Source organism: Manis pentadactyla, chromosome 4 (genome assembly GCF_030020395.1).
Source record: "Manis pentadactyla isolate mManPen7 chromosome 4, mManPen7.hap1, whole genome shotgun sequence".
NCBI lineage: Eukaryota > Metazoa > Chordata > Mammalia > Pholidota > Manidae > Manis > Manis pentadactyla.
The window spans coordinates 40926707-40939865 of NC_080022.1; the positions used below are offsets into that span (position 1 = coordinate 40926707).

Here is a 13159-nt window from a genome sequence, read left to right on the forward strand (position 1 = left end):
CCTGCTCACCTGTCTCCCCACCCCTACCACCAGTAGACTAATACTTTCTCAGAGTCAGGGGCTGGCTCAGGCTCATCTGTGTTCCTCTCCACCAGTCCCAGGCAAATTGTGAAATCTTCTCCAGGCCCCTGAGGCATGAAGGTCTTTCTTCCTCAACTGTTTCCTCTGGAGCAGTGGCTGTACTCTAGGCCCTCAGCTAGTTCCCACAATCCCAAACTGGAGCTCAGGGCCAGTCAACACTCTCCTACCCACCAGAGCAGGGATTGGCAATGAGATGGGCTTCGGGGAGAGGTAGCGTCTGGACTTCCGGATGGCAAACTTCTCCGTGGGTAGAGATTTCCCAGCAATCTTGAGCTTCAGGCCTGGTACAGCTCTGAGAAAGAGATGAGCAGGGTGTGGAGGAGGGTGAGAAGAAGCTAGTGAGGACTGAGAGTCCCCAGCCTGCCCAGCTGCTGCTTGGCCCCTGTCTGGGCCTGTTCCCCATCTGTATGATGAGAGTTTTGACTCAGAGCCTGTGGCTGTGGCCTCATGTCACAGGCCCTGCCCTGAGACCTGACCACTTCTGGGGGCTAGCAAGGGGCTTCTTCCATGCCAGCTGGCAGTGGTGAGAATGTCCATAAAGGCACCAGGCCTGCTCTGCCCTCTAGTTGTTTCTCCTCCACTTCCAGGCCCCATTTCCCGAGGGCCCAGTGGGTTGCAGGCCCCGGTTTTACAGGGGACACTAACACCCTGAGAAGGGGAGGGACCTGCCCAAGACCACACAGCTCAAAACTTAAACTCTTGCCATGGGAACTGTGGCCTCCTCAGCAATTTCCAAGGGCCGAGTACAGTGTAGTATGAAGCTAGGCAAGCCTCCACACCTGGGGCCTCACTGGCCTAGCTCCATCCCACCCTCCAGTTTCTGCCAGTCTTAGGGAGCAGGCTGGCACCAGCCAATAGCTGGACCTAGTTGTGAGGTCCTCTGCTAGACCCCTCCCCTGCTTATTCACTGTGGAACCTCTCTGGGCCTCAGCTTGCTCATCTCTAAAATGAAGATAATGATACGAAGGGGAGCAGAATTTGTCACCCCAAAATATATATCTTGCATAAAGGTTATTTTAGGCTGATTATTTTTAAGAAACATCAGACACAAGAAAAGCTCTGAAGACCTAGTAGAAGTTACCCTTTGTAAGAAACACTTCCTTTTATAAGGCAAATCTCCATTTGTAAGGGTGTCTCCCTCTCTATACCAGGAAGAGGAGGATGGCTGAATCCCTAGCAACTTTAATCAAGGGAGAAGGCAGAGACTTAAATCTGCATAACGACCATACCCTCCTTCACCATGCTTTGCTTGAAAACCTCCCATAGCTGGCTCTATCCCCCCGCTTTCCTGCCATCTTCTTTCTAACTAGAGATGGTATTTAAGGTGATGGCTCGGCCATTTCAGAGTCACTCAGTTTTCCTGGGTCTCTCCATGTACACAGGAGGTGTACATGTTGTTAAACTTCAGTTTGTTTTTCTCCTATTAATCTTTTATTACGGAGGTCTCAACCAAGAACCTAGAAAGGTAGAGGTAAAATTATCCTTCCTCTCCCACAAATACCTACCATCACAGGCTGCATGGAAGAGTTCTACAAGGTGGAGAAATGGAGGCACTCAGTGCATGATGAACACTCTGTGCCTGTGACAGCACAGCCTAGGCAGCTTGCATTACTGCCACTTCCAGGTGTGCAAGTTGGGGCCAACCTGCACCACAACCGGGGGAGAGCCTCAGGCTCCATCCTCAGCCTGCTAAGGCTCCATCCTAAGCCTGCTAAGGCTGAGCCCTGCTCTAGACCCTTCACAGGAGGCAAATACAGCAGTTACAGGTTAGAAGAAAAACAGCCATCCTGCTCATTGCCTCCAGAACCTTTGCCAGGCTCTTTAAATATATTCTCTGTTTGATTCGCAAAAAATCCCGCGGCAGAGGATGTTATTTCCATTTTATAGACTGCAATTGTTCAAGGTGAGAGCTAAGAAATACCAGAGGCTGGATGTAATCCTGTTTATTTGATTCCAAGTCTCTACTGTGTTCTCTGAGTTGTGTCAGGTTAACTCAGCAGAGAGACCTCTCTGGACTTCAGTGTCCACATCTATCCTACTGGCCAGATGAAAGAGAAAAGGAGGTTGCCAAAACCACTTTCATGAAAGAAACCTCTGAAAAGCAGCAGGAGGTGGTGGTGATGGGAGGGAATAACAGGCATGTGGGGCAAACCCAGGGAAGGCCAGGGAGCTCAAGGCAAAGGCAGATGACAAGGCCACCACCTCCCTCCCTGGTACCCACAGCTCAGGGTGGCTTTGGGTAGACCCTGGCTGAGGCCTACAATGGGGGTGCAAGGGTAGGACCCACCTAAACAACTCTACTTCGTCATCCCCAAACGGCTTGTAGTCCTCCTTCCCAAACATGCTGAGGTAGGCGGCCTTCATATAGATGTAAGTGGCCTGCGTGAGAGAGAGTAACAGGCAGGTGTGAGCAACCGGTCCTCCAATCACCGCCCCAGACTGGCACAAATTCCTCATTGGGACCTCACTAAGGCCCAGCCTAGTAGCTAACATCATCCCCAACACCCAGAGAGAAACTGAGAGTGAGGTCCTGAGCTGGGAGTCAACTCCAGGACGGGCCCACATCCAAACAGCTGCCCTCTCCACCCCGAAGCAGTGAGAGGAAGCTAGTAGGTGCACAGGGCAAGGATGAAGTGGGGGCTGGAGACACAAAAACAGGGAGCAAGGGCTTCTTGGAAGCAACTACTTCAGATTGGTCCCTTGAAGATTCACAGAGACCTGAGGAAGGACCTTCTGGGCAAGGGGAACAGCGAGAGCAAAGCAGGGGCAGGGCGGAGACGCATGTAAGTAGGCTGCAATGGGCAGCATGAAGCATGGGGTGTATAAAGGAATGAGGCCAGCAGAGGGAGCAGGGCTCCGGGTCAGGCCTCAGTCCAAGGTCTCTCGGTGGGATTGCCTTACTATGTGCCAGGCACTTTACATACATCACCTCACTTGATCCCAAAGACAGTGCCAGGAAAGAATCTGTACCCCACCTCTGCTTCCTGGGACCACAGACCTGCTGGGGCAAAGCTGGGAGTGACCCCAGGTTTGTGTGGGTCAATAGCCCCTTGCCTACTGGATTAACAGCCAGACAGGGAAGATGCAGCTGTGCAGAGACCCCACCCCAACCCCAACCCCAACCCCAACCCCAGGGATCCATCCGGAAAGCTGCGCCCGTTCCCCAGAAGTCCTGCACCAGAGGGGCCTGGCTGGCGTGCTGCCCTCCAGTGGCCAAGTCTTGAACCACAGCTCCTGCAACTGGGGGCTGCTGGGAGGAGCTACTCCCTGGATCCCAGAAAGCAAGGTCGGGTGCTGGAGGGGAGGGAGCAAGGCATCCTCTGGAGAAGGCAGAAAGCAGCCTTCACCCGGCAGCCACTCCTTTGCTGAAGCCCAGGGCTCCTCCTGACTCCACTCTGCCCTCGGTTGGCCCTGCACAAAATGGGGAAAAGCTGGTCTTGTGGGATGTGATGGGAAGACTCTCCCCTTGGGGAAACCTGTGCCCCATCCCATCTTTAACTTCCTGGTGTCTTCATTGCCTCCTCCCCTCCCTGGCACAGAGTGACCCGATCCTCATGAGTTTACTTTCTATCTAGCTCTGGAATCCCACTGGCCTTGCCCTACTGCCCACCTCAGTTACTGCACAAGCCTCCACACTGTCTCCCTGCTCCAGGCCACCTGGGATGTCCTGCTGTCCTAGTCTACATGGTTTCCTAACCTGTAGCCCTGCTCCCACTCCAGTCCCCTGCCAGCCACTGTCCACATCATCGCCACTCTCACCATTTTAAGTCAGGCCATGTCCGTCCCTGCCGCAACTCCCCTCATGATATATCCCTTCATGATCAGGATAAAATCCAAACCCCCCGTCGTGGCCTGAAACTGTATCCAGTCTCCCCGTTTCCTCTCCTACTGCTTCTCCTCACTCACATCATTCTAGTCACACTCGCCTTGGGCTGTTTTCAGAACACATCCAAGGCTCTCAGCTTCAGCTGCCTCCTGCCCTGGCCCTGGCATCTACAGCGCCCTCTGCATAGAACGCTCTTCCTTAAGAAATCCACATGTCTTGCTCCCTCCCCTCATTCTGGCATCTTCTCTGACAGACTTCCCTGAGCACCCTGTGCAAAAGAGCCCCTCCCTTCACGCCTGCATCCTTACCTGGCCTGGTTTTTCTTTACTGCACTACAGGAACCTGACATGTGATACTGTATGTGTTTTTGTTTTTCTTCTCTCTCTTCCCACAGGAATATGAGCCTTGAGATGTGGGTCTTTGCTCTGTTGTATGTCAGCCTAGAACAGGGCCTGGCTTATAGAGGTGCCCAGCAACTGCAGGCAGGGTTTCTTAAGGCACAAATCTAAGCTACAAGCGTCAAGGGCTCCCCACTGTCGGACTAAAGCTCAGCCACTCGAGGCCCTCCACGACCTGCTTTTCTGGCTGCTTTTCTGCCATTCCTTCCCAATCACTCCCTGAACTCACCCCAGGCCTGAGCTGTCCCTCTGGCAGTGACCTGGGGTTGTGAGACCTGTGGTCATCCAAGTTCTCAAGGACGTTATGGGGCCACACTGATGGGAAACAGCAGCCCCCACCCCCGATGGGCGACCTGTCTCCCTAAGTCATGTTTGACCATTGGTTCCGCACATTTATTTTGCCGGATTGCTCTACCAGGGTCTGTGCAGTCAGATAGTCATTGTCCTCAAGCTTACAGTGGGTGGCTTGGATGGAGAAGGTCCCTCTGAAGCCCCCCTGTACTCCCACCCCCAGCCCCTCACCTGGTGACCCAGGACCTCGCAGCAGCACCCTAGCTTCCGGGCCTTCGCCCTTGCTGTCCTCCTGGCTGTCCTTCTACTTCCTCCACTCTGCCACCCCAGTTCCTCCACTCAGGACTCAGCTCAGTTGTCTCCTCATCCAGAAGCCTTCCCTGAAGGGACAAGCGCTGGGGGAACATGAAGGCTGCACAGCGCTGGCTGGGCAGAGTCCAGCAGAGAGGTGCTGAGCAGAGGGGCTCGCATGTACAGCAGTGGTCACAGGCCAAGACCCAGAGGTGGAAGTTGGTGGACTCTGGTGGACTCTGTGGCAGCCAAGAGCTAGAGATTAGGAATGAATGAGGCCCAGAACTCAGGGTGCTGAAACCCTCACTTTCACAGGAAACTCTTCTGAGGAAAGCATGGCAGAGAGAAGGTCTGACCACCCAAAGTCACACAGCCAGCTAGAGACTGAGCTGGGGGCAGAGCTGACTCACAGCCAGACTTCTTGACACCTGGGAGGCCTGGCCCTCCCTGTTCCTCACAGCAGAGCAGCTCTGTGGTCACCCAAGGCCTCCTCTTCCCCATGTAAGGAACCCCGCCACTGCGTTACTCCACAGGAAGGCTTCTAGGTCACTTTAGTCCAAAAAGGCTCCCTGAGACTGTGTTCTTGTTGGGAGAGGTCGGTGATGAGGAATGAATGCTGTGCCCACAGGGCCTGGGCTTGAGGAAGCAGCTTCAGCAGGGGGTGGTCTCGGGGCAAGCAGGCCTCCTCGGGAGGACTCGAGGAGTGCGGGAAAGCTGTGGCCTTTGAGTCACACCAGCTGTCCTCAAATCCAACGTCTGGCAGCGCCAGCTATGTGAGCGGGAAGCTCACATACCCTCTCTCAGCCCCGGTGGAGATAAGTTCTACCTCACCGGGTGTGGTGCGGAGGAAATGGCAAGTTCTGGGCACACAGAGAGAGCTCAGGAGAGCCTGCCCCCACCCGGAGAATTCCCTTCCACTGAGAATGTGCTTCCATGTAGAGTTGGGGAGGGTAGTAAGAAATAGGGATTAAGGTCACTGAGACATATGTGCTATGTATTTGCCAATATCAGATTAGATGCTTTCTGATGATCTAGATTATTCTCAGACTCCTGGTTCAGAATTCTGTGCTGTCATTACTGTGATGATAATGGATAACACTTATTTCATCACTTACTGTGATGATGTAAGTTTCCATCTATGGCGAGTATCTGTTTTGCTTTGCTTTGTCCATATGTCCATTTCTTTAATGCTCCTCCCCAGTGCCCAAGGCTTCTTTTAAGGACATCACCTCATTTTTCCCTCTGGAGAACCAGCCTTCTTCTACTCCCAATCCATGAGGAGTCTTCCCACCCCTGTTTCCAGGCATTGACAAACGATCTGTGCCAGACCAGCAGCGTTCTGTTGTGGGACTTTGGTCACAGCAAAAGGACAGATGTGCGTTAGAGGCAGCCCATGGCCACCGTGCCAGTCACATGGAGGCCACCTGCCTGCACAACAAAGGTGTCCAGGAGGAGAGCACAGCCACAGACAGAAAAGCCAAGCCCAGATGACTGAATCCGAATTCCTGGCTCCAGCCCTGCCTGAAGTCAGATGTGCCTAGAATTTTCAGTTATATGAACTAATGAACCTTTTGTGCTTTGGGTCCCCATAATCCAATACTGTGGCCACTAGCCCCATGTGATTTTTAAATTACAATTTGAATTAATTAAATGAAATACAACTAAAACATCCAGTTTCCCAATTGCAGGAGCACATTTCCAGTGCTCAGTGTGCACAAGGGGCAGGTGGCCACCACACTGGGTGGCAGAAGTGGACCTTCTCCGCCCCAACAAAGTCCTACATGCAGCTCACCTAGACCGTGAGAACATCTTCCATCCCTGTGACTCAAAATCTTGACCAACACATTATAGCTCTCAAGTTTCTCTGCTCCTCAGGGTATGTGGTCCCTTCTGACCATGAGTCCTCCCAGCATTTATGGTTTTGTTTCCATTCCAGCTAAGTTAGGGTTTGGCCCACAGCCTGTGGCTCCTGCCTCGCCTGGGTTGGCCTGATCGCCCAGCGCCCGGACACAGGTGCCTGCCTACCTTGGACCAGGAGTTCTCCTTGCTGAGCAAGTCGGCATAGAAGTAGGCCGCCTTCCACTGGCCCTTGTAGGTGGAGCACCACATCAGCTCCCAGTAGCACATGTGGTGGAACTGCCTCCAGTGCTGCTGGGCCTCGCAGCACTCCTCGAAGCGCCGCACGGCCTGTGGGCACCGCGGGTCAGCCGGGCAGGTGCCCCGTTCCCAGACCCCAGACCCCTCTGCACCCACAGGCCCGGCCCCTCCTGCTCACAGTGGTCTGGCCCTGTACCAGGCTGGGGGCAGGGAGGCCACTGGACACAGGGGCTCTGGCCTCCAGTCCTGGTTCTGCCCACTAAGTTGCACGTGACCTTGGGCCCAGTTACTGTCCCTCTAGTCTAGTCTTTCAGCACAAACCAAGAGGATGGAGGGATAACAGGCAACGGAATGTGTTAATATTAAAGCAGCATAATAATGGCTATGCCTCAGAGCAAACTCTAAAGCTTCCAGAGGCTCCTACAAACTGACCTGGACCTGAGGCCCTGTCCTGCTGCCCGAGGAGTCATGGCCAGGGCCCGATGGACATCCAGGAACTCCACGTTGTGGAATATGTCCTAGGCCCTGGCTTAGTGCTGCGGATTCTGCTAGCACCAGTATCCTCCCGTCTAACCCTTCTGATGGCTCCCTCCTACCTATGGAGCCCAGACTCCTTAGCCAGGCCATCAGGAGCCAGCCTCACCCCCTGGCACCACCATTTCATGCCCCCAGCGAGCCAGGCTTCCCACCTCCCTGCCTGACTCAGGGGCCTCCCTCTCCAGGAGTCCAGCAACTGCCTGCCCAGTCCTGCTCACCACAAACGCTGCTGCCTCCGTCCTCTTCCCAGGCTGTCCCAGTCAGAAGTGCCTCTCCCGCCCTGCCCTCTCCCTGCCTCTCCCAATCTGCCATCCCTGAGTGTGTCTGTGTGCCTGTCCTCCTGCTGGCCTGGGAGACCCTGGAGCACCTCTGGCACTGGCCTGGACCCCCATTACTCACTGCATCAACATTGCCTTTAATGGCTTCAATCCGTCCCGCAAAGAACAGGAAGATGGCACCCTGTAACGACACACGCGTGGGTCCCTGTCTGTGTGGGCCCACAGGGCACATGCGGGCTGGGGGTCTCCGGCAGGAGAGGGGCTCACCTTGGGGTATCGCTTCAGGTAGGGCTTCAAGAGCTTCTCTGCCTCCTCGATGTTGACATTCCCAGTGCCTAAAGGATGTAGGGACAACACCACGTGTCACCACCGTTGGCTCTTGTGACCCAGCAAGCTACTGGGGGCTTCTCAGTGCCTCTTGTCCCCCTCTGTGAAATGGGGATGATAATCTTCTATCTCCAGGGTAACATGAGGATTAAATAAGGGCAGCTATTGCCCCTGGAACACCACACGGCTCAGAACTAAGAGCCCATATCCCCAAGACTGTGCCCAGAACCTCAAGGGCCTGCCTACAGGGTCCTCACACCTCTCCACAGTGGGCATGATCATCCCCACTTCACAGATGAGAAAACTGGGCTGGAACCTGGTCTTCCTGTGAGGAAGGGAAAGGTCAGCAGTCCAGGCCCATCACAGTTGATGCAGCTCCATGGTTTCTGGGTTAGGTGCCCCATTCCCAGGCCAGGAAGCCTGGCAGGGACTTGCCCTTGCACCCCCCTGCCCTCAGAGCCAGCCAAATCCCCAGGCTCCAGGCCTCGGCCAGAGGCACACCTACCCAGCACAAAGGTGAGGAAGGTGTGATAGCAGAGCAGCAGCATGACACAGAGCACAGCGCGAAAGCTGTGCCCCGACGCGCCCTCCTCCAGCTGCAGCAGCCCATAGTCCTGCGGAGCAAAGGGGTACAGGCTGAGGCCAGCAAGGCCCAAGCTCCCCAGGCCACTGAGCCAGGACCCTGGGAGTCAGCTGTGAGACCCACGCTGTGGGGGCAGGGGCAGGAGAGCACTGGGCCCCGAGTCTGCAACCCTGGGGGCCTGGTCAGCTGCTCACGGGCTGTGCAACCCTGAGCAGGTGGCTGCCCCTCTCCGTGCCTCAGCTGCCTTCCTGAGGGCAGGGGACGCTGCTGCCAAGGCCAGGGCAAAGGCCTCGGGGCCAGGTGTGCCTCGCCACCTCAGCAGTCCCTTCCCCTTTCCGCCCCTGGCTCAGCTGCTCAGCCTGTGGTGGGCACTGAGGCACCAAGCGGCCAGGTCTGGTGGGGGAAGAGGAATAAGGAGGCAGATAATCTTAAGCACAGGCTTGGAGCACAGATGGGGCCACAAGGCCTGTAGTCTGGGAAGGCTTCCTGGAGAAGTCTCCAGTGCCTGGGGCGGGGTGGGGAGGGGTGAGAGGCCCACCTGTGTCCCTGCCTGTGGTCTCTGCCCCTCTGTCCTCCAGGGTGTTCTTGTTCTTTCTAGCATACAAATCTGACCTGCCTCACCCCTGCCTGAAACCCTCCACAGCTCCCTTGCCTTCAGAATAAAGATGAAGCCGGTTCGTGCTGGGGTTTCTCCACTCTGGCCTTGCCACCCTCTCCCTGGCCAGGCTGGCCACACTGCCCCGCCTCCCAACCTTCCTCATGCTCTTCTCTCCTGTCCTCATCCTAAAATCCTACTCATGAGCCAAGGACCTTCTGAAGAGAACACTGCAAGGGGCCTTCAGAGCCTCTGGCCAGTGTTTCCTGGGCCATGGGATTTAGAGGTCTGTGGACAAGCACGAGGCACAGAGCCCCAAGTTTGAGAGGCTTCCCTTCTCGGTGCCCCGTCTGTCCTCCTGACCGTGACCAGGAGAAAGCCTCAGGGCTGGTGTGTGCTCAGCGTCACTCTTAGCTCTAAGCTCCTCTCTCAGAGAGAAATGGCCTTGGCAGACCTCGTCATCTACCTTTTGAGAGACTGCTTGGTTCTTGTAATATTTATTATGATTATATTCTTACTGTGCCAAATGACAAGGGTTTCCTCTGTCATAATGAGTAAATGTAAGTAGAAAATGAGCCACTTTGGAGAAAAATAATGCAAAAATAATCATATAAAGGTTTGTGGACAAAGCAAAAATCAAGAAGGGTCAGAGAAAGTCCAGGTTTCATAAACACTAAAAAAAAGCCCTTTGTCTTACTGAAAAGAGGACCAAAATAAGGTGGGACTTGCTCAGAGTCACAGGGAGAAAGGGATGAAGCTGGGCTGACCTAGGCTTCCATGCCAGTGCTCCTTGTACTGCACCAGGCCTCCTCCACCAGGGAGCCCTCCCCACCTGCTACCTGGCCCTCGTGTTCCTGCCCTCAGCAGAGCATCTGGGGGTGCCTGAGTCCTGGTTTCTGCCCTCAAGGCCTGATGCACAGCAGGGCTTCCCTTGGGCATCACCCAGACCAGAAAATGGTCCCAGGGGAAGAAACTTGCTCAAAGGGAGAAGGATTAGATTTCTGACACCTGTCAGGCTCACAAAGCATGACCCCAGGCCACTGAACATGGTGCCCTTCACACCCAACCTTACCCTAGAGCCTCTCTACTCTGGGAGGGGCTTGGCTGGGAATCACTGACCTCACTGACTGGAGAGGAGATTGAGGCCCAGAGAGGTTTGGGCCCTGTGCAGGGCCATACACTAAGGGGACTGAGCCAGGGCTGGCACTCTGGCCCCACAGCCCCTCAGCCTTCCCCTGTCCAGCCAACTCCTGACCTGGAACCCTAAAAGTCAGGTGGTTACCTTGTTTCCTGAAAACCCCACAAACTCCAACAGCCGCAGGATCCTAGTGGGAAGCATGGACAGCGTCTGCAGGAACAGAGGCAGGTGGGTACATGGAGGAGCAAAGCCTGCCCCTCCCACTCCCCAAGCCCCCAGAGTCCGGGGACAGTCCTGGGGTGCAGGCCTTCTCTCAGAATGCCCACAGGGAGGCACTGCATTTCCTGGAAAGCCAGCTTCCTCAGACAGACAGGCACTATAGCAGGACAACTGGGAGAGGACTGTGTCTAAATCCTAGTCTCACTACTCACAGCTAGGCAAATTATATAGCCGTTCTGTGCCTCAGTTTCCTCATCTGTAAAATGGGAAAAATACCAGCTCCCCTCCCTGCCACAGGGGTGCTGTGCAGGTGGATCACGTGAAGTGTGCAATGAGGCCTGCACTAGCAGTAGCCATTCTTACTGCCATAACACTGGATCCCTACTTTGCACAGGTGCTATCACTGCATTTGATCCTCAGAAGAGCACTGCAAAGAAGGGATGACATGTATTGACCCTTGTGACAGATGCAGAAGCACAGGTGCATTAAGTGACAGGACATGTCCAAGGCCCCACAGCTCCTCCAAGTTGGAGCTACTTGAACCCATGACAGTCCAGACATGACCTGGAACCTGGAGTGGGGCAGGGACTCCTGCCCCAAGGCCTTCCCTAGAGGGGAGAGCTGCCCCCCACCACACCCACACTGTCAGATGGGTCCTTGCCCACCCAGGATCAGACATTTAAATTGTCTGGAAGCAGCTCCTCCTCCTAGGAGCAGGCACTGCTCATCTGACCCTCCCTGCCTTGGCTCACACTGTTCCCTCTGCCTGGAAAACTTCCTCTGCCTACAGATCCTTCTCGATCCAGTTCAAATACTACCCCCTCCGTGAAACGCTCCCCAGCTCCCCCAGGAAGGGGTCCTGGCTCTCTGTTCCCTGTGGATCATTAGCAGTTTCCAGGCCTGACTCCTTCCCTACCATGGGTCATTGTTGAAACACTAGCTCTCCAGGGTGGAAAAGGCTTTGACTTATTATGTTTGTCCATTTCTGGAGCTATACATACTGCCAACATGGTAGACTTCAAGCTTCAGTATGACTCAGGAAAAAATGCACTGTCACCCCGACCCCAGCCGTGAGCCCCCCAGGCTGGCAATGTCTGCTTTATAACTAGGTTTGGGGCTGGCCCAGCAGCCCAGCACAGCCCATGTGTACAGCAGGGAAGTGAGGGCCCCACTCACCAGGTTGAAGGCTCCCACACCAAGCTTCACCCCTCCTTCAAAGTGCCTGTGGTTCTCTCCCTTGCAGTATTGTGAGGACTGTACCAGGCTGTCCAGCTCCCTGCAGGGGGGTGCAGAGTCCCATTACAGCCTCACCCTGGGGGCTGGGTCCCATTCCATCTGGGCCTCATGTTGCCCCCAGCTCCCAGATGATACCAGAATGCCCTGGTGACGGATTTACAACAGTTCTGGCAATCCAGAGCATTTGAGCAATTTCTAACCTCATCTTCCCCTGTATTAACACACTCATGCCCCTGAATTTCAGCCATCTCTACCCTAGCACACCTGCCTTGTCCAACATCTAGGCTTTTGTCAGTGCTCTGCATTCTGTAGAACAGTTTCTTGACCTTGGCACTACTGACATCTTAGGCTGGATAATTCTTTGTTCGGGTGAGGGATGTTTAGCAGCATCCCTGACCTCCAACCACTAGATGCCAGGAACAATCTCCCCTGAGCTGTGGCAACCTGAGCTCCAGATATCGCCAAATGTCTTATGGTGTCAAAACTGCTAACTATGAATCCCCTCCTTTAAGGGTGGGAGGGAGATGAGGCCAGGAGGACGGGGGAGCTCCCAGGAACGATTCAGCAATGACCCAGGACTTTATTCCAAGAGCAAGAGAGCCTTGGGAGTTGGCAGGGGGTGGGCTGACAAGGTTCGTGCCTTGGAAACATCGTCTGGCAGCTGGTGGGGAGGCCGGAGGAGCCAGGATATGGTCTGCTTTCCCTCACACATACCCAGCACAGATCCACAAGGTAATGTGGTGCCTATTGCTACATGGAGGGTCATACCCCAGCAATACCTTGAAATCAAATTCTCAGTATCTCTAGAAGGAAATAGTTATGTTAAATGAAGAAAATAAAGATGATAAATAGTCTCAAGTCAATTCAACTGTTAACGGAAAATGAGTTTTAACGTAAAACTTAGGGGGGAAAACTGGCCTTCAGGGCTTTTTAGATTTTGGAATTGTAGATAAGGATTGTGGTACCACATTGAGTAAAAATGTTTTGGACTAAGTCTTCATTTTTTTCATCCATAAACCTGGCGTATGCCTGGCCCAGTGCTGAGATGGCAGGGAAATGATCAGGCCCTTTGCCAACTTGGGGAGGGTTATATGTATGCTTGGACATCCTTGTGCCCTGGAGGGGTCAAGGAAGGCTTCATGGGAAAAGCTGCATTTGGACTGGGCCTTAACGTATGTATAGGAGTATCTTTGCCCCTGTCCCTTGAGACCCAGCTGTTTGTGCAGAATCTGTGCCTTAGTTTCCCCTAGCTCAGGGTCAGC

At 54.4% G+C, this 13159-nt stretch overlaps 1 protein-coding gene across 16 annotated transcripts in view; it reads right to left on the reverse strand.

Annotated features, from left to right (window-relative positions):
* TTC39A (tetratricopeptide repeat domain 39A) overlaps positions 1 to 13159 on the reverse strand; it is a 53771-nt gene that overhangs the window by 11417 nt on the left and 29195 nt on the right. For 10 of the 16 annotated variants that reach the window (XM_036892904.2, XM_057500198.1, XM_036892913.2 and 7 more), the window contains 8 exons: positions 11838 to 11937; positions 10587 to 10652; positions 8632 to 8740; positions 8067 to 8134; positions 7921 to 7980; positions 6913 to 7074; positions 2369 to 2460; positions 253 to 373 (listed from right to left, as the gene is read on the reverse strand). In XM_036892904.2, the coding sequence (XP_036748799.2) occupies positions 253 to 373; positions 2369 to 2460; positions 6913 to 7074; positions 7921 to 7980; positions 8067 to 8134; positions 8632 to 8740; positions 10587 to 10652; positions 11838 to 11937 (778 nt within the window). Of the gene's footprint in view, positions 1 to 252; positions 374 to 2368; positions 2461 to 4827; positions 6853 to 6912; positions 7075 to 7920; positions 7981 to 8066; positions 8135 to 8631; positions 8741 to 10586; positions 10653 to 11837; positions 11938 to 13159 lie in introns of those variants that run through there. The other 6 variants (XM_057500200.1, XM_036892906.2, XM_036892911.2 and 3 more) reach the window with 6 other exon arrangements.